At 39.0% G+C, this 23224-nt stretch overlaps 1 protein-coding gene across 15 annotated transcripts in view; it reads right to left on the bottom strand.

Moving 5' to 3' along the window:
- The window catches only part of nav3 (neuron navigator 3), a 111153-nt gene that overhangs the window by 46333 nt on the left and 41596 nt on the right, over window positions 1-23224 (bottom strand). For 12 of the 15 annotated variants that reach the window (XM_056247437.1, XM_056247432.1, XM_056247434.1 and 9 more), the window contains 4 exons: window positions 21405-21517; window positions 12457-12565; window positions 4691-5059; window positions 2965-3096 (listed from right to left, as the gene is read on the bottom strand). In XM_056247437.1, the coding sequence (XP_056103412.1) occupies window positions 2965-3096; window positions 4691-5059; window positions 12457-12565; window positions 21405-21517 (723 nt within the window). Of the gene's footprint in view, window positions 1-2964; window positions 3097-4690; window positions 5060-12456; window positions 12566-17823; window positions 18948-21404; window positions 21518-23224 lie in introns of those variants that run through there. The other 3 variants (XM_056247442.1, XM_056247445.1, XM_056247444.1) reach the window with 1 other exon arrangement.

Genomic DNA, 23224 nt, shown 5'->3' with positions numbered 1-23224 from the left:
CTTCCACCATGTCACAAAGCTCTAATCATTTCAAATTGGTTTCTTGAACATGACAATGAGTTCACTTTACTAAAATGGCCTCCACAGTCACCAGATCTCAACCCAATAGAGCATCTTTGGGATGTGGTGGAACGGGAGATTCGCATCATGGATGTGCAGCCGACAAATCTGCGGCAACTGTGTGATGCCATCATGTCAATATGGACCAAACTCCCTGAGGAATGCTTCCAGCACCTTGTTGAATCTATGCCACGAAGAATTGAGGCAGTTCTGAAGGCAAAAGGGGGTCCAACCCGTTACTAGCATGGGGTACCTAATAAAGTGGCCGGTGAGTGTATAACTACTTTAAATGTTGCTAATATTGCAAAATAATATCCACTGCTCACGTCTGGGGAAAACCCCAAACTTAAAATATAATGTAATGTAATATAATGTAGTAGAGTAATAGGATAGGATAGATGATTAAGGGTCTGTTCAAATCCCTAACCCATAAAACCAAAAGCAACACTACATATATATTATAAACAGCATAAATTTCTACATAGTTTTTATTAATTATCAGTATTATTCTGATTTCTGCAGCCAAAATCAGAGTGATGGGTTTAGCTGTAGATTTTTAGTGCATTGCAAGGAAGAGTCAGAGACGGACTGGAACGACATTAAGCAGCAACTGTAATGAGTCCCTCTGGAACCTCCTGCTCTCTCCACCCTATAACATCACATCGCACAGAGAACAAGCACACAGGGATCATGTTTATCTTCCCAATTAGAGCTGGTAATTGGTCAGGGAGTCAGGGGTCGGTGAAATAATAACATATACATAAAACACACAGGTACTGACTACTAAACATTCAGTAATCATTCAGAGCAATAGCACACGTGAGCTGCTATTAAAATAAACTGCTTAGAGAGTGAAAGCTATACGAATTGGAGAGAAAGAGAGAGAGAGAGTAATTTTCCAGTGCCAATCCAGAGTAGCAGGGGCCCTGAGCTGACAGTTTTTCTCAATCACATCCCCTCTGGACAGGTAGGGTTCATTAGTCTGGGGACCGAGGTTCAGTCTGGGGACTTTCAGCACAGCTGATCCTCATCCACGGAGTAACTGACTGTTACCGGAGGCAAGACTAAAATACAGTGCCTCCCTGAGGCTTGAGACTGTGCCGTTGTACTGAATTTTTGGTTGTGAAAAACACTTGACACTGATGAAGAAAGGAAACAGCTCAAATGGCAAGAAAATTCCAAACCAAGAAGCAGGTACTGTAGTCTCACACCATACTGGTTATTGTATGTATGTAAATATAAAAAATAAAAAAAAATGTTTACATCGGGGCTTCTCATTGAAAATATATTGAAGGAACCACTTTTGAGGAACTACTAGGAACAAGTAAACATATTGTTTAGCACACCTATATTTCATTTAGTTCTCAGAATGAATTACGACTTTACATTTACAACCCTAAACGACTTGTAAGAGATCTACTATTCTGATATCTTCATTTACAACAATGAGAGTTGCCCATCCAAAACTTATATTTTTATATATATATATATATATATATACTGTATATACCATGGTCTGTTCTGAATACTTGATTCTGATTCGACTACGTAGTTACAATCAGTTTAATCACCGTTCTATATTAATGCGCTGCACACACATACATCACTCACACACAGAGATCACTCACACACACAAAGATCGGAGATTGCGCTGCGCACACACAGAAACATTCAGGAGCACAGAAATGTATCAATGCTGCCACACTACTTTTGTTAATAAAAGTCTATACTGAATTGCTACGTTATATTTTTCAGCAAAAGAGGGGGTAACATTGCTCTTTTTGAAGTAATTAAACTCACCGCTTCAGAGTGTGAGAGTAGAGAGATGCTGAAGACACAGGTAATTCACACACATTTCAATCAATATTAATTCAAAGAAATGCAATAATGAATTAATTATAATAAATGTTATGTTACCACGCTACTTTATCGCTGTGTCTGATTCAAAGTTGGCAGAATGCTAGATCTAATGAGCAGTAAAAATTGGGCAGCAAACAATAATAACAGCTTTAACTTGTCAGTGCAGGCAAGTGTCGGGTGGTTCTTTGCCTCCACATCGTGCATTAAAATCGTTTCATGCACAGATAGCCATGGATTATCCCTTATATATTATATTTATGTTATACTGTATATATATGTATATATATATATATATATATATATATATATATATAATTACTTTTATAGATTATATAATAATAAAAAGGCTCAAATTATTTAAATCTGCTTGACGGCAGACAAGATGTAGGTTTTGATGCGATTGGCAGGCCGCTATGATACCGTATGGACCTCATCAGTTAGAATCACTCCCAGTCATTAATATCTGTTCTCATCCAGCACAGATAAAGGCAGGAAGCAGCTCACTGATCAAAGAAAAGTGGTCTCAGGTCCGTCAATCGCTAAATCTCATTCATCATATGACGGAGGTGATCTGATCTGAACTCTGCTAAACTCTGCTGATCTGAACTCTGCTAAACTCCTCAAAGTTACATTCATATAAATCACTTGGATTAGAGCTTCAGCTAAAAAAAAAGATTTATGGATCCTATTATCAAATGACACAGTGAAGGAGACCAGCAATGTAATGAACTCTAACATTTTGCCAAATTTCCACAGTTACGGAAAATGTCACACGTTCATTTAAATCTTGTCAGAACTTCTTACTCTCTTAAATGAGCTTTCCCCTCAACCGGTCAGCACTTGGCTGCTTCATAGCCTGTCAGAGACCTTAAATGTGTGGAAATCCACTATCTCTACTGTTAAATCACACAGTACTACAAGAATTGTGAATGCACACATTTCAAATATTACAGAAAACGTCTAAAACACTTCCTGTAATCAATCAGGAAATACATTTATTGGTGAATGATTACTATTTGTTTGATTCATAACAGGAAGTCTTACCTGTCTTCCCCTTGCATCTCTTTGACTCCTTTTTGAACGACCTCTCGAGTTGGAGTCATCTCAGGTGGGCGACCAACATTTCGAGAGTAAAGGTCGACATTCCGAGAGTAAAGACCTCCGTCAGTGTGATACCTTAATGGTTAAACAACAAATGCACAGTGAGCATCTGAGAGCATTTGTCAGGGGGCTAATATAAGTGAGGTTAATTTTTCATCATTTGTTGCTAGATTTGACGATGTTATTGGTTCTTGCAAATTTATGCAGACGAACAAATGATATTTGAGAGTTACGACGTAGGGATTTTTAGTGAATGAGAATTAAAATTTCAGTTTCTCACACAAAGTTGTCGTTTGATCTTGGAAGATTTCGGATATAGTGAATGAGCTTTATGAACTTTTTTTTTGTCATTTCTGAAGCTTGACATCAGCTTTCATTATATGGAAAAGAGCAACATGAACATTCTTAAAAATTTCTTATTTTTTCTTTCACAGAATGTAATAATAAATGTAAATTATTTACAGAAATGTAATTTTAAGGTAAACTATTCTTTTTATTGCAGCAATACTTATAACACACACACACACACACACATATATATATATATATATATATATATATATATTTATATATATATATATATATATATATATATATATATATATATATATATATATACATAGTATATTAAAAATCATTAAAAACAAAAAGAGCTAAATAATTTTCTTTGTAAAAAAATAAAAATAAAAATGATAAAATAAATATAAGATGAAAAAATTAAAGAAAAAAATCACGACAAAATTACTAAAACTAAATATTAAAAATAACATGAAATGAAATGAAAGTGATTCAAAATATTTATAAATAGTATAATAGTATATAAACAGCAACAAGACGTTGTGCATAAATGCGAGCATCATTTTTACTTTCAACTTACAGTATGTAGCCTAATGCTTTTTGATGAGAATCAGTTAATTAAATATATGCCATAGATTACCGTTAACGTTCCGATAATTAGTGTAATACTTCAGCAAATTGCTGTTTTAGGCAGATGCACTGCCAGCAGGATTGAGCTTTATTTAATTTAGTATCGCCAAATCCATTGCTTTCATGCGAGTTTCTTCAGGTACATGGTACATACTTTGGTTCCCTTGTGAGTCGGTCTTTTATAGACTTCATTTCTAGTGTTATTTTTCTCTCTCCGTCTATTCATCAGCATAGAGACAGCAAGGGCAGAAGCAATAGTGCATCACACAGTGATGTATACGTGACCCTGAGCTATTCCTCCAAACAGAGACATATGGGTGTTTCTCACCCATATAAGGATATTGAGAAACAGCTGTACTCCCTCTTTGCTTTGATGGAATGAACATAAATGTTATAAATCGATCATATTTTTTTTTAAAAGCCTTCTCTTTATGAACACTGCATACAGCAACAGAAAAAGTGATCGATTGTTCGACTAGCCTGCTTAAACTATAAGATGTAGAAGAAGAAAAAAAATCAATCTTCAAAACAGTTGGGCTGCTTAATATTTTTTATGCATTTTTTTCATGATTTATTGATGATTAGAAAGAATAGCATTTATTTGAAAAATAAATCAAATAGCATGAAATGTCTTTACTGTCACTTTTGTCCTTGCAGAGTACCAATTAAGCATTCATTTCTTGGAAAACACCCCCAAAAAGGTTTGTTATCCAATATGGTTTCTAATTTTGTAGTTTCTTACCCACTGATATCGTCTGCATGTACATTCTTGGCGAGTATGTCCCCATCGCTCCCGTATCCGGTCACGTCCACCTCTGGCCCCGCCTCAGAAACCCCACCTTTCTCTCCCGGCTCTGACCCTCGAACCCCTGAGGCCGCCGCTCTCCTCAGGGGGGCAGTGTATAACAACCTCGATGAGTCACCATAGCGACCAGTGGTGCCAGCACTGGATCTGGGCGGGGTGAAGCTAGGAGCGTCGCCGGCCTGAAGACGAGGATTGGACCCTTGGGCGAGACGCCAAGACATGGGGGAAGAGCGGCTCGAGAGGGCGGGGAGGCCACGACCGTTCACTTCTGTAGTTACAGTGGTGTCGAATGTTGTCTCAAGGGTACTACAAAGAAAAAAATGAGGAAGAGAAGGAGATTAGAGGAGAGATTTGGGGGACTGCAGACGTAATTGGGTAATTAGATCAATATCCTGCTTCTGAAACAGCTGACTTGCCATTAAAAGGCATAAATATCTAACACCTGTGCCAAGGTGAGGAGTTTGCTTGACAGTTTGAGGACCAATCTGTACTCTGCAATGCAGCACAGTTTCTAAAGTAAAGTTTGGAGTTTCAAATATCCACCTACTCTCTTGAATATTTCCATGGTGCAAAAAATAGCATTCGAACTGGCTGACTTACACAAATGTGTTTGACAACTACAGTGATTTGCTCCACAACTATTGTGCCCATGAGGAAAGATGGCAGATTTCAAATTACCCTCATGTTCAAAAGTTTAGGGTTGGTAAGATTTTTTTTATGTTTTTTTTTTAAAGAAGTCAGTGCTATTATCATTAATGAAGGTATATATAGATATCATAAAACATTTTTTTTTGTTGCTAAATACAGCAATAACTAGTATGATTTGGAAAACTGATATTAAAAATAAATAGCTAATAATATATGTGGTATTAGTGAATTATTTAAGTTTATTTCCAGTTTTACCAATCATTAGTTTTTATTTCAGAGATTCCAAAACAAAATAAAATAAAAATGGCTATGAATTATTTAGTAGTTTTTGGAAAAACAATATAGTGTACTGATTTTTTAATTTATAACCTGCTATTATTAAACATGAATATAGCAGATATACAGTATAGATAGATAGATAGATAGATAGATAGATAGATAGATAGATAGATAGATAGATAGATAGATAGATAGATAGATAGATAGATAGATAGATAGATAGATAGATAGATAGATAGATAGATAATGAAAAAAAAATATATAAACCAAACTGTTAGGAAGAAGAGTTCTATATTAGACAGAGTCTCTCTCCACAGCAGGTTTCTATCTGTAGGTTGTGAGTGTTCAGCGTGGCGAGAAGGAGCCAGCTGAAGCAGAAAGATTGCCAATGTGGTTGTGCTTGATTTCTGCTCTCCATAAAATGGAAGCTATTCCCATCTTTCATGTCTAATCCACTTCAACTAGCATCAGCCCATCAACAAGCGTGTTACCGTGAGCACAACTTCAGTCTGACCTCCTGACCTTTGATTGTGTGAATATAAATGTGTGAACTGATGTGTGTATAGGTGTCTCCACACATTCACAAGCTTGTTGATGCGGGAACGTGTGAGAAAACAGCAAATGGACAGATGCTCAAATGCAGACGCCCATAATGACACACCCGTCATACAAGAAGACTGTCCTGCAACAGCTCTCTCTAGTGGTGAGACAATCACATTACGGACATATTTTCAATTTCTAGGGTACATTTTCAGGTTCTATTCAATTTTAAATTACACATAAATATTTATCATTAAATATACAAATTCATGAATATGAAATAGCTTGTTTAAACAATGTCTACAAGCATATACCCCAAAAAATCCCCAATAAAATGACAGTCAGTTATTCGCATGAAGGGACAACAGCAGGGTGTCAAAAACAAGTGTCACTTAACAAATAAGTCATCAGCGCCAGGGCGCCGTTGTCATGACTACAGCACCGGCATATTAATATCCTCTCCATCAAAGTCCATTCAGAACGAATCTCATTAGTGGTTAGCCAGCATGTAAGCTGGTTAACAACATCCTTCGAAAGAGATACACTTTCATGTACTGTGAAAAAGCAAACTACAGTAGTATTAGTGACCAAAGATACATGTATTGATTTGTATTGAAAAATCCAAGGGTCTAATTTACAGAAACAGCGTTCCCGCCTAGTGTTATTCTGTTGTGCTGTGTGTGGACGCTCTTGTTATGAAATACACCAGAGGGTTGTGACTCAGCAGCAATGAAGGGTGGATACCAAGCCAGAAATGGTCACGCTCATGGCTGACCGGTGTTTTTGTATAGATAGAAAACAAACATGTACATATTTGAACAGTAATATTGAATTTCACAGTCAGAATACATTAGGTCGGTTTATTGGGTTGTTGTTGTTTATAAAATGGTGCAAATATGTGGATAAGACAAATACAAATGATAAGCATGTATGTACAAATACACAAGCAAAAAAACAGAAAAAAAAACAACAACAAAAAAAACAGAAGAGGGCCTTGACTTGGTAGTACTGACCAAAAAAATGGATTAGATGGATTTATGCAGGAGGGCAGGGATACTTCAAGTTTTGCAGTTCATATTTCTTGTTTAATTACTGTGGTACTTATAATAAGGTTTGAATTGTCAGCATGAATTTATGAATATCCTGCACTAACAATTAAAATTTTTACAGCATTTATTAATCTACAGTAAATTCATGTGCCTGTATAATACATCAACTATATGGCCACTTATACCAGCATTGTCTTCATCAAATAAATCTATTAAAAATAATTGTGGGTAATTGAAATAAATCTGAAATAAAATAAAATATAAAAATTTGATTGAAAAATAAACTTAAAAAATTAAATAAATACGTGTAAGCTGAAGTACTAAAATAACTAAAAATAATTTTTGGGGGGGAGGGGGGGTGGAAACATGATCTTTTCGTGCATGTATCTTTAAATGCAAATGAGATTCTACTGCTCGTGCCTCGGATAAAAAAATCTCTTTATTTTTGATTATCATCTCTATCGCGGTCACTCTCACATGACATTGCAGTTCTTCATCATCATGAAAGCTTATTATCTGCATGCGTTTTAAAGCCACATCAGTCTAAACTTCTGATAAATGCTATTCTTAGCGCACACATCCGAAGCACGCGCACAGAAAGCTGCCAGACGGCGTGTCCCGTGAGTATTAAACTAAATTCTCTTTCACGTCTTATTGTGCTTAAACTCTCAAATACACACAAAGTTATGTCAAAAACACACAAAGTCCACATAAACAGTCTGTAAACGTAAACAGCAAGTAAATAAATTGCATGTGTATTTTAGATCTGTGTATTAAAGTGAAAGCAGTGTAATATACAGTACCTAGTGCTATATTTGCTGCTAATATGAATCAAACAACTAAAGAAAAACAGAAAATCACTCACTGCTCTTGACTGAATAACTTTAGTAGCTATAATAAGAATACATTTATTACATGGATGCTGCTGTTAAATGCTCTGGAGAGGAGATAAACATGGCGGACTGTGTACAGCTCACTCAGGGCGGGGTCTATGCTAATAGGGCAATAGAGTAATAGAGTCTGTCAGCAGTTGTGGGCGGGGCCTAAACAATGTGACATCACATTGCATAGAAACTGCAAATGGCTTATTCTAAAACACTGCTTATGATTTATGGGTATTAAAAAAAGAGGAGTGAGTGGATTTTTACCATTATAGGTTGTGTACACACTGCCGACACACATTAGGGCTTTTGGGTCATTTTAAAGTCATTTTATTCACTGCCCTCCGGTCACCCAGTATTTTCTAAACGTGTATGCTGAACTGTGTAATGTGAGCATCCCTGCAGTACGGTACACGTGCACTACTCCCAATAGTGTTGAACAAAGAACCCAGACCAACTAAGAAACAATGACTTCCCTTTTCGTCTACAAATCCAAGCCAACAGGAAGTGTATGAGCTGAGGTTTATGGCTCGCTAAGAACATAAATCATGAATCTCGAGTTAGTAAACATCACTGGATGCAGCACATTTCGGCAGGTTGCTCGGTCTAATCTATTGATCTCCCGAATCACCCTCTGGCCAAGTCACCAGCATTTATCTTCCTCTCTGATGTCACTCCTCATGACAGCTGACAGATCCTCTATATATATTCCTGATGTCTCGTCTTCTTGACAACCCCTCGTCTCTTAGCAACATGCTACCGCTACTGGGTAAGGGTAAGACTGCAGCATTATTCTGAGTCTGCCATCCTCCTCTGCTATGCCTTGAACGAGCGGCAAGAAATCAAATGGCCAGATGAAATGGAAACACAATTATAAAAGCTACCGGTGATAAAAGTGCTAGAGCTTATTTCAACATCCTCTTACATCAGGAAGTATACGGTAATCATGCATGCTTGCTAATTAACAGGAGCGGTTCTGAAATCTTTTGACATTTTTTATCAATTCATAATGCACATGTTTTAGTGAATTTTAGGCAAACACTGTGTAAAATACGCAATAAATTAATTTCAGCAGTTTTATGTAGCCTACATCTTATTTGTTATTAGAAAACGGTTAGATCCAATCCTTGATTCTGATTGGTCATTAGCTGTGCTTTATTCATGATAAAACACGGCTATGACCGCTTCACCCAATTTATCACTATTCTATTTATTCACCCAACGGTTCTATTTATCACTGTGCCCTTAGCAACACCCTTAGCAACCACTCAACATAAACATAGAAAAAAACGTAAGAATTAAAAAGGCTAAAATGTTTAAAGTAAATTGTTATTTGAGCTTTCATGCATATTACACATTGGAACGTTGTTGTTCACGGTCAGGGACAATTTTTTTCTAGCGGAAGGAATGTTTTTATTGATTTAACTTCATGAAAGTTGCTCTAATAATTTTTTTTGTTCCTTTAATATTGTGTGGTAACCGTTTTATAAAAGCAATAAGGTACTCGAGGCGAGTGCTGTATCGTGAATGAGTATCGTTACTTATTCACGATACAGCACAGCCTCTCGTACCTTATTGCTTACTTATTGCATTGCATTAATATATACAGTGGTGTCCAAAAGTCTGAGACTACATTGAAAATCTGGAATAATGTTTTCACATAGTGTACATATATTTATATGACTTAATCTGCCTATACAGTATCTTGTATAGTATTTATAATGAGTTTCCATCAAATAAATCCCCATGAAGTCTAGATGGGATTTTCATTTTCTTTGAGATGCTGTATTGACCTTGATGCTGAAGATCTCAAACTCATATACTGAGGATTTTTTTATTTAACATCAATCAATACAATATTTAAGGTCTGAGAACCTTCCAAACACAAACACAGGTTCAGATCAATAGAGCTTTGTGGCGTTCCCAGCACTGCAGTGAATACGTGTGTGCAGGAGTTTCTGAAAGAACATGTTTGTACTCTATACTCTTCCAGACTGTACACCAATCATATGGTAGAGATTAATGGAAGTCAATTTCAAAGGCTCCTGCGAGATGTATGACGTTTGATGGAATCCACATAGTGGGTCAACGTCTCAGAAAACGACAGGTCAAATTCCTGACCACCGAACGATGTCACAATGGAGAAAATGGAGCTCTTCCCTACAATTAGCTGGATCGCTATCTTTCCATCTTTGCAAGTCTGTTGTTTCTATAAAGTCTGCTGTCCTGCCCTGAATTACTCTGTTCCATTTGTTACAGTGATTAATAGTTTTTTCCTCATCTTCATTCATCGAGTACACAGCCTGACAGCCGTGCATCAACAACATATACATCTGAGCATTATGAACTCCATACAAAGAAAGGTTGGAGATTTTTGATTCATGGGCTCTTTACTGGTTAGGTTTACAGGCGAGGGAGTGTGAGGAAGTGTCTAACACCTTTTTGGCTCCTTTGAGAAGCAATGTGCTGTGAAAAAAAAACAAAAAAGGCCAAGCATTGATTTCCAAAGAAGATGCTCCCCGTGAGGGAAAGAGAGAGAAAGGCCCAACACCATCTGTCATGTCAGAGCGCTGCCTCTGAACCACTTTCCTGTGAAATTACGTTCACATTGTGAGTGAGATAAAGAGAGAGTCGCCGAAATAGGCCATCCCAGAGCCGGACAAATGTGGTTACGCTTAAGTATTTTCTTCAGTAATTGGGTGTTTGGGAATTTGGGTCTTACAGGCAATATGGTTTTAATAAATGATTAACTCGACAAAAATAGAGAGCATTTTTCATTTCACAATGAGATTGGTGAGCGTCTTTGTTAGCAAAGATGTTGGCACAGTGAGGGTTTGCATAGTTTGTGAGTGCCAAAATGAGCTTTATCTTAAATTGGCAAAAGATACCCAATTTTTCAAGTGCAGCTGTCACTTTTTGGAACTAATGAACTTACTTTTATTATGTTTTACTCAACTGATATATACACTCACCTAAAGGATTATTAGGAACACCATACTAATACTGTGATTGACCCCCTTTCGCCTTCAGAACTGCCTTAATTCTACGTGGCATTTATTCAACAAGGTGCTGAAAGCATTCTTTAGAAATGTTGGCCCATATTGATAGGATAGCATTTGGCAGTTGATGGAGATTTGTGGGATGCACATCCAGGACACGAAGCTCCCGTTCCACTACATCCCAAAGATGCTCTATTGGGTTGAGATCTGGTGACTGTGGGGGCCATTTTAGTACAGTGAACTCATTGTCATGTTCAAGAAACCAATTTGAAATGATTCGAGCTTTGTGACATGGTGCATTATCCTGCTGGAAGTAGCCATCAGAGGATGGGTACATGGTGGCCATAAAGGGATGGACATGGTCAGAAACAATGCTCAGGTAGGCCGTGGCATTTAAACTATGCCCAATTGGCACTAAGGGGCCTAAAGTGTGCCAAGAAAACATCCCCCACACCATTACACCACCACCAGCAGCCTGCACAGTGGTAACAAGGCATGATGGATCCATGGTCTCATTCTGTTTACGCCAAATTCTGACTCTACCATCTGAATGTCTCAACAGAAATCGAGACTCATCAGACCAGGCAACATTTATCCAGTCTTCAACTGTCCAATTTTGGTGAGCTCTTGCTAATTATAGCATCTTTTTCCTATTTGTATTGGAGATGAGTGGTACCCGGTGGGGTCTTCTGCTGTTGTAGCCCATCCGCCTCAAGGTTGTGCGTGTTGTGGCTTCACAAATGCTTTGCTGCATACCTCGGTTGTAACGAGTGGTTATTTCAGTCAAAGTTGCTCTTCTATCAGCTTGAATCAGTCTGCCCATTCTCCTCTGACCTCTAGCATCAACAAGGCATTTTCGCCCACAGGACTGCCGCATACTGGATGTTTTTCCCTTTTCACACCATTCTTTGTAAACCCTAGAAATGGTTGTGCGTGAAAATCCCAGTAACTGAGCAGATTGTGAAATACTCAGACCGGCCCGTCTGGCACCAACAACCATGCCACGCTCAGAATAGCTTAAATCACCTTTCTTTCCCATTCTGACATTCAGTTTGGAGTTCAGGAGATTGTCTTGACCAGGACCACACCCCTAAATGCATTGAAGCAACTGCCATGTGATTGGTTGATTAGATAATTGCATTAATGCGAAATTGAACAGGTGTTCCTAATAATCCTTTAGGTGAGTGTATATATCTTAATGGATAAGGCTCATTGCAAAAAGCTTTCCAAGCAAGACCATACTGGTCCACCAGCTTCACCACCAATATTTTGAATGATGAACTAACTAATGATGAACTAACACTCACCTGTGGCTTATCTGCGTCCCACGTAAACTGGACATGGTTTCTTCAAGATTCTGTCTCAGATCGGCGATGTTCTTCACTGTACGCATCCGTCTAGCCTCTGGATCCTCCCCTGGTGGACAAAGAAAAGAAAACATTGGTTACCCTGTTACAGACGCTTGCTAGTAAATAGTCTGGAAGGCAAAACAGACTCGGCATATGAACCAGTCAAACATGCTGTGGCCAGCGGTTAGTGAGAGGAGGCTGTCTGCTCTTGCATGTCAACTTAGATGCTGAAGCTACAGCTTGCTGTGCAGCTGATGGGATAAAGGGACAGATTTCACGGTCATCACTTTTCCGCGGAGCACAGAGTAATCCATGCGCTATGACACCTCTTCTTAACCCCTAAGCCAGGCTCAAAGTTTGGCTGGAGCATGATTTACCTATAAAGCAGAAATCTGTCAAATTCGAACAGACCAAGTCATTTTACTGCACATATTTTCATCCTCATTTTCTGGACAGAAGTGAAGAAAATTAGGTATGAACTCAATAGAGGTGCACATTTTAAATTGTCTCAGTGGTTTAAATGATTTTAATCTGTTCCCCAAAAAAGATTCTTTCAGATTCATTCACTGATTCATTCAGTGAACATTTTCTGCAGGTTACAGCATTATTGTTATTGACCAAAGAGTGTATTTTCGTGTGTTGTGAATGCGTCATTGAATTATTTACTCAACAGATTCATTTAAAAATCTACTAAGAGACTCCAGCGAGACTGTTTAAACAAAGGGTTAATAAGGGTTTTCCCCACTAATGTCAACAAAGCATATCTATATTTTTTCCATTTTCTCAACTGCTGGACATTATGTTTATCATGCTACATTTTTAAAAATAATAATAATAAATCAATAAATGTTAAATTGCAAAGACATCACTATGAAGCCAGGAAAATACATCAAAGGCATTCATGCACTTTACAAGAAAGAAAACTTGAAATATTTTTCATTTGTTCAAGGCCACAACACCACTAGAACTCCGACTCTGGATCTGCAGAGGTTCAGTTAAGTGCTTCTTTTCCACTGCATTAAACTCATTGAACAAAGACACTCAAAGAGACACTCATACAAGCTGATGATGGCAGTAGGAGGTCTAACAGCAGGTCTGCATGACTCCCACATCACATCAGAGACCTGCTTATTTGATCCAGTCACGTCTGGTCTTATCACACCCTGCCTGTAAAATACTGTGTCAATGGCATGATCTATGATATGAAACACTAATAAAACTTATATCACTAAATAATAATAAAAGAATCTGCTATCATACAGTATATGGTGCACTGATCTTTAGTGTGAATTTACTTTGACCATGTGTTGAAGTTGCAGAAAAACTGTCATTATGTGAGCATTTAAAATGAGCTTTAAAGCAAAACTGATTGTACTGTATTACTTTCACAGTGTCTGGAAAAGCATTTAGCAAAAAACAAGAAATATAAAAGGTGATTTCCCATGTGAACCATAATGGAACAAATCGCATTAAGATTTACACCCAGAACTATTTTCAACAGCCCTTCTCACTTGTCAAACACCTCCAGGTCAAACCTTATTTCTCTCCTGTATTATTAAATGCCACTTCATATTTTGTTTTAGCATGTCTGTGTTGCTGCTTAGAGAGCTGGACTCTTATACATAGATATTGTCAAATCAATATTGTTTGGTAGGCAAACCATCTGACAAACAGAAGCAATTATGTAAGTGAGCCTGACTCAAAAGTCATGTGGAAGTTCTGTCCGAGAGGACTGAAGACATGACGAGAAGCACAACCACATAATGAGGGAGTCATGACTGACCATCAATGCAGAGCCAGAGTGCAAACTTCGAGCGATATGAAAAGATGCATATTCTGCCACAGGAAAGAACTGACGAGATTTCCATGGATGTAAAGATCCGACACTGCGTGCAAACCAACATATTTTCATAAATGAAAAAGATGACAAGCTGGTCTTGAGCAATGGAGCACATGTTTGCATTGGTTCCATTACTATGTCAAAAAACAGTTTTAAAAGAATTGAAGGGTTTTGAGATGCATTTTTAAAAAGTCAAACTGTTTTTGATATGGCATCTTAAAAACTAAAAGTTCACGGTGCAAAACGCTGCAAGACATCTATGTAATGTGCACATAGACCAACATTCCAAAAAATATCTGTAATTTTGTTCAAAACTATATTCCTTGCAGCTGACAGTTTGATTTGTTACAAAAGATGAATGTGGCGGTAATGATGTAAAGGGAATGACTTTGAGAGACGCAACATTTCTGAGACAGATTACCGTGTTGACATTCTTGTTACAGTACCATGCTAAAATCCTCTTTGAAAGGGTGCATCTCAAAGTTCATCCCTTTAAAGCACACCACTTCAAATAATAACTCTCAAACAACTAAACAGAAAAAAAGAACACTAAACCTCACTAATTAAACTAGTCAACCATCCTGATCCCTACAGCCCAGAGAGGCATAGTCCTGGAGCACAAACACATACAGAGCCACTGTGAATGTATCAGGCCCTCTATTACCCAGAAGGCTTATTTTATAGCATTGTAATGGACCATTCAGCCAAACTGTGTAAGGCAAATAAAGTAATTTCTCTTTCCTGCACTACCTCACATATAGAGCAAAGGGCAATTTAACACCCACACACATACAGTATAGCATATAGGTGCACGGTGCATTCTCAATGCATGCGAATCTTGGAAATGAACAAACAATACAAGAGCTTCTGACTCGGGTATTTGATGATCAAGAGGGCTCTGGGTGGTATACTGTAACTGCACTTGTTGCCCTCTGGGCGAGCAGACACATTTCTGTAAGCACCATTTGAGCCTGTCAGCAGCAAAGGAGGGTGTGAGGACACACCGTTGGCTCTGTCTGATCAGATGTTAGCTGAGAATTTGCTTTGATTTAACCTCATTGTGCCAGTGTGAAAGCTAACCTCAGAGTCTACAGCTACAAACTGGAATCTTTGCAGATTGCATTGTGCTGCTTGTGTTTTGCATAATAATTCAGAGCTGCGTTGCACCGTATCACTCATTTCAAGGCAAACAGGGTGACACAGCAGATTTCTGTGCCCTAATAGCAAAGAGTTTAGCCAATTAAATATACTGTAGTGTTAAAGATACAGTAGCAAAAACCTGCTTAAAGGCACCATGACATGAGAAATCAAATTTGCCAAAAGAAAACACTTTTGACATATACAGTACAGTAAGAGCTCTTTGTACCATTAAAACATCCTGCAAGTTTCATAGCTTAAAACGACCTCCTCATTATAAACAAAGCATTTATTTATTGCTTTATTTATTCGATTTGACACGTCCAGTTTAAACAGCTCATTTGTGTCTCTGTACAGACTTCAGAAGTATCTTAACCTCGGAAACAACTGGATGGTGTATTTTAAAGGCGTCCCGGATCGCGTTGAAGGATTATATGTTTGTTTGGAGCATTTTGTTTTGTCAGCGAGGCACATTGTAAAGGCCTGTTCACACCGGGACGAATTTCACGCGCGATATTTGCCGACGTTTAACGCCTCGTGACTAAACAAAGGGCGCCAATGTGAGTGTGCACACCAACGCGAAAAACGGCACGCGTAAAAGCGTCATTTTTTTTAAAAACACCTCGGGTTCGTTTTTTTGGTTTGACGCGCCGTGTCAAAAACTATCCGACCAATGAGATTGGCACTTTTGCTCACGTGTCTGGAGCTTCTGAAGTTACAGTAAAACACAACTTGGAGGCGCTCAAACACAAAACAGTCTTGCTGAGCACACATACGTAACGGCGAAGAAGATGCGCCAGCGTCTACACCATAGATATCCATAATAAAGGGTAGATGTCTCGTCCGCGCTGCTGGCCAAATATGGCCTTTATTATGGATATCTATCTACACTGCCGGGAAGAAATAAGACGAGGAAGATGCGAGGCAAGATGAATGTAGAGCTGCTGGTCTCGTTGGTGTCTGAACATGAAGAACTATGACAAACGCGACAGCGACTACAAAATAGGACTATTTCTGTTTTACATGAAGCACCATCTAATGTCAGGGAATGAATTTGCATGTTCACTCGGCTCATCGTCAGCGAAAATCGCTTGGGTGTAAACACAAAAAACGCGTTGAAAAACGCTGACGAATAACGCGCGCCGATATTCGTCCCGGTGTGTACGGGGCTTAATGGAGACTTTGCAAAGAAACTTGAAAGAAACGGACAGCAGCTGCATCACAAACAGTAAGTAAATGATTTTATAATGCTTTGTCTTTAAATTATTTTTTGAAAAAGACTTACTCGAGTGGGCGTTGATACCGTTTCCTATGCAATGATGTTAGCCAATAATAACAGTATCATTTTATGGGATGCATATCATCGTCCACAAGGCTAAAAGCAGTAGTCAACAGAATTGACAGATTGCTTAGAAAAGTAATAGCGCACCTTACAAAAAAAATAATAATAATATATATATATATATATATATATATATAGCCTATATATATATATTTTTTTTTTTTTTTAATTACTTTTATTTTCTTTATGTAAGGTGTGCTATTACTTTTCTAAGCAATCTGACCCCGAGCACAGGGTATGACCATAATATGACCATAACCACATACATTACATATTACATACATCTTTTGAAGATATTATGAAGACTGTTGGGGTCCAAACAACATTGGACTCTACTGACTTTTAATCTATGGCCAAAAAAGAACAATTTTTCTCAAAATATCTATTTTCTGTTTCACAGAAGAAAGAAATGTGCATAGGTTTGGAATGACATAAGGTCAAGTAAATGATTTTCAGACAGAATTTGTCATTTCATGTGGACAATCCCTTTAAGAATTAGCACTAGTAACAGTGACCACTAAAACAAGTAAGAAATAGCCCCTCTAAAACATTTCCTCAGTTAACTCAAATGCTGTGTGAAAGAATGCTGCGATCACACTGAACTACAGGGAACTGAATTACTTCAATAAGATGAGGTGGTGGGCTTGCGAACAAACAGCCCTGTGGTTGGCGGTTAACATTAGATGGGTGAGGAATAAAAGCATGGATCACACCGACGGGAGGGTAAATAGAGCTATTGATCAGAGCAGCAGACAGCATGGCAATGCTTCCATAGCTGGCAGGTGAGTCTGGCTTCTAAATGTTCTCCTATAGCACAATCAGAGAACCATAATTCACCCTGACATCCCCAACAACCGTTTCTAATGCAGTTACACACGCGCTCGACCCGGAGTACAGGGATAAATATGACCATTACTACAGCATTGCACAAGCAAGGCACAAAGACTGTTACAGTATGTTACGGATGAGTTTGAGTGACTGAGTAGCTATACGGCACGGCACTTACGGCGTGTCTGCGGGTTTAAAACCTGCTCCAGGTCTCCCAGCATAGTGAGTATAACCTCTTTATCCAGCTGTGCCTGCTCGTCTCTGGCACTCTCAAGCTCCCAGTCTCCCCCAGAGCCCGCTGGACCTGCCCGGGTGTCCTCATCTGATCTTCTACTGCTGCCCGCTTTGTCCACCAACTCGGGCCGCTGGTGTGGATGCGCAGGTGCCATCCGGCTGGACTTACGACCCCAGGGCACAGGTATAAGGGAGTGTTCGGACTGGGAGAGCATCTTGGTGAGGGACAGCGAGAGCGACCGAGCTCGGGTGCTGCTTTCGGGGTGTCTACGAGCGCTGGATCGGCCGTGTTGGGGCGAGGGTGATGAAGACGACATCCCGGATGCTGATGAAGGTGGGCATGGCGGTTCGTCCAGCTCAAAGGTGTAAACCCTCTGCTCCCCATCACTAAGCAGCACGAGGTTGCCGAGAGAACGTTGCTTGCGGAGGTTTAGATTGTCTGGGAGAGACTGCGGTGACTTGCGAGGTGGGCTGCCGCCCTGGAACACAGAAAAGTCAGCTCCCCGCTTCATATTTTCACACGTTCTTTAGGATCCCTCGCACTTGTTCTACCTTATCTTGAAGTTTGTTCCGACTCACATGATCTGCGTGCCTCAGGTGGCAGCTGGCACACAAGCTCAGTCGCAAAACTGCCCCTTGCACCAGGGAGCTTCAAATATCATCCTGCCCACACACACGCTCGCTCGCCGCAGCCAATAACCAGCATCCAGGTGCACGTGCTGAGAGCACACTCCTCCTTGTCTTCCTCCTCTCTTCCTCTTCTATCACTTCTTTCCTTCAATGCAGCACGGAGGCTCGCGGGAAGCAGATCTGCACCAGATTACGGTTAAATTGTGATACATATCCTTCACTGCGTTTCCCTCTCTTCCTGTTTCTCTCCCAGCAACCGAGGACTCTTCACACACTCTGTCTATTAATTACCGGCTGGAGTGAGCGCATGTGGCTCGCTCCAAGGGACAGGAGCAGAGACTGAGTGTGTGTGCGCGCTACGAGATGCGAGCTCAGGGTCCGCCTGCTCCTTTTAACATGCTGTGAGCTGCTTCATTCTCTTTATCTATCTCCTCCTTTCCTCTCACTGTGTTTCTCTTTGCAGCAATGATGGCTGGTTTCCTGTTGCTGTTAGCTACCGAGTCAGCACAGGTATTTGTGTGTATGTGTGTGTGTGTGTGTTGTGGGAATAGCGCAAGACAAAACTGGCTTGTAACACTGTGATTTCTCTCCCTTCATACTGGCGAAGGGTGTTAAGATGATGCATTTGGAAATGCTGCAGCACACAGCTCAACTGGAAAAGGAAAGGAAATCATACAAAAAAAGCTGAACTAAGACCATAAAATATCCCAAAACAGAGATTTTCAACCTTTTTAGGTCAGGTCCCAAAATAAAAAGCTAAATTATTAAATAACATTAAAATTAATATCTTTCATCAAAAAATTCTTATTATGCATTCAAAAATTCAAATCATACTTAAAAAATGACTAGCATGATTTTATAATGATGTAAGACAGATAATATAATATAATAATACATTTATGAATTAAATATTTCATATAGACAATTGTCTGTATTATTATATATGATATGATATTATTAATGTATATATATTTATTTATTATTTATTTGGTAACACTTTACAATAAGGTTCAATAGTTAACATTAGTTAACTACATTAGTTAGCATGAACTAATAATGAACTGCACTTATACAGCATTTATTAATCTTTGTTAATGTTAATTTCAACATTTACGAATACTTTATTAACTAACATTAACAAAGTTTAACAAATACACTAACAAATGTATTGCTCATGGTTAGTTAATGTTAGTTAATACATTAACTAATGAACCTTATTGTAAAGTGTTACCATTTATTTTAATCCGTTTATGGACAAGCTATATTAACAAAAGAGAGTGCCTGATGTTTCAGAATTAACCAACAGAGATAGTTACCATAACTAGATTCCGGATAATTCAACAAATGTAAGGAAGTCATTTTTTTCTTCTTTCTTTTTTTTAATCAAACAGTGGTATAAACTTTACCAACTATCTGCAGTGCATACCACCAAACCAAGACATCTAAATGTGCAAAAACAAAGCAGGTGCATGCATAGATTTTGTTCTTCTCCTTTCATGGAGTAAAACAAATTTTACAACAGGGTGGAACCCACAATGCACTTTAACAGGAAGTGAGTTCTGAGGTTCACATCTATAAGTAGTCCATGTGAGGGTTTCCCTGACGCATCACTGGACAAACCACAGCATTTCAAGCATGCCCAGATGTAGAACAAAAAGCCTGAAGACATGCTATCCAAGAGGAAAAATGCTTTTTGTCTCACATGCTCAAGAGTTCTAATTTCTGTTTAAAATAAGTATCATCCCGTGCATACTATTGGAATATAATAAAAGCGAAACATTGGAGTTCATAATACAAATTCTGACTTTATATTTTAGCATTTTGGCAAATCAGAGCACAGTTTGAGACATGGATCTGAGATAAAGTCTAATCATCTTAAATTATTGTATATACTTTGGATTTACAATCTAGCTGTACCATTTAGAATTTGTATTTATTTCCTTCATTTGTTTTCAACAGCTCAGGGTACAATAACAATTTTATGCTTTCCTAAGTCTCATCAGCCATTAACTGTCCCAAACTCTCCCAATGCAGGGCAAAAACATCCAGTAAATGTCTGACCATGAGTCATAATGTTATTGCTGCTTCAAGATCCATTTGCAAACAACAATGTCCCTCACCTTCAAAATGACCAAAGCAGGCCTGCATTCGTATTGACATACAACGACTGACCACTTTGTGCTTATGTGTTCGTCGGCAGTTTATTCACTTTAATTTGACATTCCAGGCATTTTTGTGCAAGCTGGAGCACTAATTTATATCTCATTAAAGAAGAGTGGGCTGGTTTGAGAAAAGATTTTGGGTTTGTAGCTTTTTTAGATGGTTAATTACAACAAAATGTATCAAAATAACAACAGGGAACCTCAGGGATGCACAAATGCGGCCAGATCGCAAACCGATTAAATCTTATCTCGTACAGAATTAATGAAATAAACCCAAGCGTTTGCAGAGAGCTATAACAACAGTGGCTGTGATAAATATTCACACAGGAAATGAACAACTAGGAACGTATGTCATAGTGCACCCTCCATTTCCAGTAACTGCAGTGCAGGTAAATGCAGCATTTGGGGACAATTTGCATTTATTTCTCACAGACTGGCTGTTAAAATATGTGTGCGAGCAGAGCCTGAGCCCCATGCACATCTTCAGCTATCAGCTGTCACATCATAGTCCCACACATGGAGAAATACACAGAAGCACAAATAAACAACACATTCTGCTGCTTGGCCTCCCAAACCAGGCCGGCCTTTGTCCACCTGTCATATCTGACCTTTTTCTTGCTGCGATAGCAACATGGAACTAGAGGCCTGCAGAGAGAATCTGTGCCTGTGTGAGTGTATGTGTGTTTGACTGTGTATAGGTGTGTATGTGCACATGTGGCGGCACTCATCCTACCTGAGATCTCCTCCAGGCACTGTTTGGCAGTCTTGCTGTAGACCAGGTCTTTTGTGGGACTGAGACACGGTTCAGTGGGGACCACGGTAGTGCAGTCATTCTCTGAATACGTCCTGAGTGAAGCAAAAGGTAAAAAAAATAGCATATTAATTATTATTTTACACAGAGAAGATCATATTTTTAGTTTGCCTGCATATCATCCTAACAATAGTTAGTGACTTTATGTAGCCATCTTCCTCGTGGGATTTTTCTTAGGTTTGACTGTCATTGTGGGGACACACCTGGTACCCAAAAATATAGCAAAACCTGACAAAAACATGCACATACGACGTTGTTCAGACTGGAACAGTTGAAACAGACTGGGAGAACCTCTATGACTGTATATATGCATAACAACCACATCTACAACAAAGTTGTCCGAGGATACCTGCACTCGCCCAGATAAACATTCCCTTCTCTCTCTCTCTCTCTCTCTCTCTCTCTCTCTCTCTCTCTCTCTCTCTCTCTCTCTCTCTCTCTCTCTCTCTCTCTCTCTCTCTCTCTCTCTCTCTCTCTCTCTCTCTCTCTCTCTCACACACACACACACAGTCACACACATCCAATTCACCAGCCAAATATTTCAGTGGCATGTCACACTGTTAGTTTCACCACGTGTTCCACACTCATGCCATTGAGACGCTGAATTACCTGTGACAACAAACACTCACCCACGTGCACACAAACTCTGCCTGAGAATGCAAATAAGCAAATGATGCAGAAAGGAAGAGGGCTTAAACTGTCAGTTAGGTGAACTGAATGAACAGACAGTTTCAACAGAAGGTCGGGTAAGGACACATACAGAGATTTTATGGGCATCAGACACATCATTTCATCTTTTTAATATAGTTTTCATGCAACACAGACATCCCAACCTGAAATAAGTCATTTCTAGGGTTTGACTGGATTGTTGACGGGGGGAGGGGGCAACATCACTGAAGCTTAAAATGTTGATGGGAAGAGAGGCAATAAGGCACTGTTCTCCATGCCAGTGGAAAAAAAAACCCCTCTGTTTTACAGTACCTTTAATCAAATAAATTTTGCCTTGTTCAGAGACTTCTTTTAAAAACATAAACAAATCTTACCAACCTGCTTAGTGTATGAATATTTACACGTACACAAAATTGCAGTTTTGAGGCTGGTAATGCAACTACATCAACTGACCCACCTTTGCCAAACATGTCAAAAAGTTTGACCCTATGTAAGTGTAGTTTTAAAGAACATGCTCAATATGTGGACCCATTCAAAATGCAGTGTACCATCTCGCAGCACCATTGAGTGCTGTCGCAGCCCTGCAGGTTTTACAGTGCCAAGCAAAGCTCTCGAGAGGAAGATCTGCAGTGGTGGTGTGTGATAAAGGCTTCAGTTTAAAATTCCATTAAGACTTTAGGTTATAATCCTTATGAGACGACACTGAGAATGCCAAACACAGCTTTAAGAAAACGCCATCATCTTCCTGTGAATAATGAACCGGTAAGGTGGTGAGTGTGTTTTTATGAGAGCCGTTGAGCTCTAAAGGTTCAGTTTGTGCAGGCATGTGATGTCAGACGGGGGTCATCAGGTTTGAGAGCTCTTTATCAAGAGAAGGATTAAACGTTACTGAACATACACAATCGCTCAAGGACAATACTCTTCCTCCCTCGCTTTTAACACTCTCATCTTTGTCTTCCATGTCAGTCTTCCATGTCATAGGACCATTAACACTCTCTTTGTCTTTTTAACAAGCTGACTCAAACTGTTATGAATGCCCTCTGCCCATCAATCACATATTATTCTCTTTTCTG

Source organism: Rhinichthys klamathensis, unplaced genomic scaffold (assembly GCF_029890125.1).
Source record: "Rhinichthys klamathensis goyatoka isolate OS25496 unplaced genomic scaffold, OSU_Roscu_1.1 h1tg000048l_1, whole genome shotgun sequence".
NCBI lineage: Eukaryota > Metazoa > Chordata > Actinopteri > Cypriniformes > Leuciscidae > Rhinichthys > Rhinichthys klamathensis.
The sequence above is the reverse complement of the archived record's forward strand: the minus strand, read 5'-3'. Positions and strand labels throughout refer to the sequence as shown.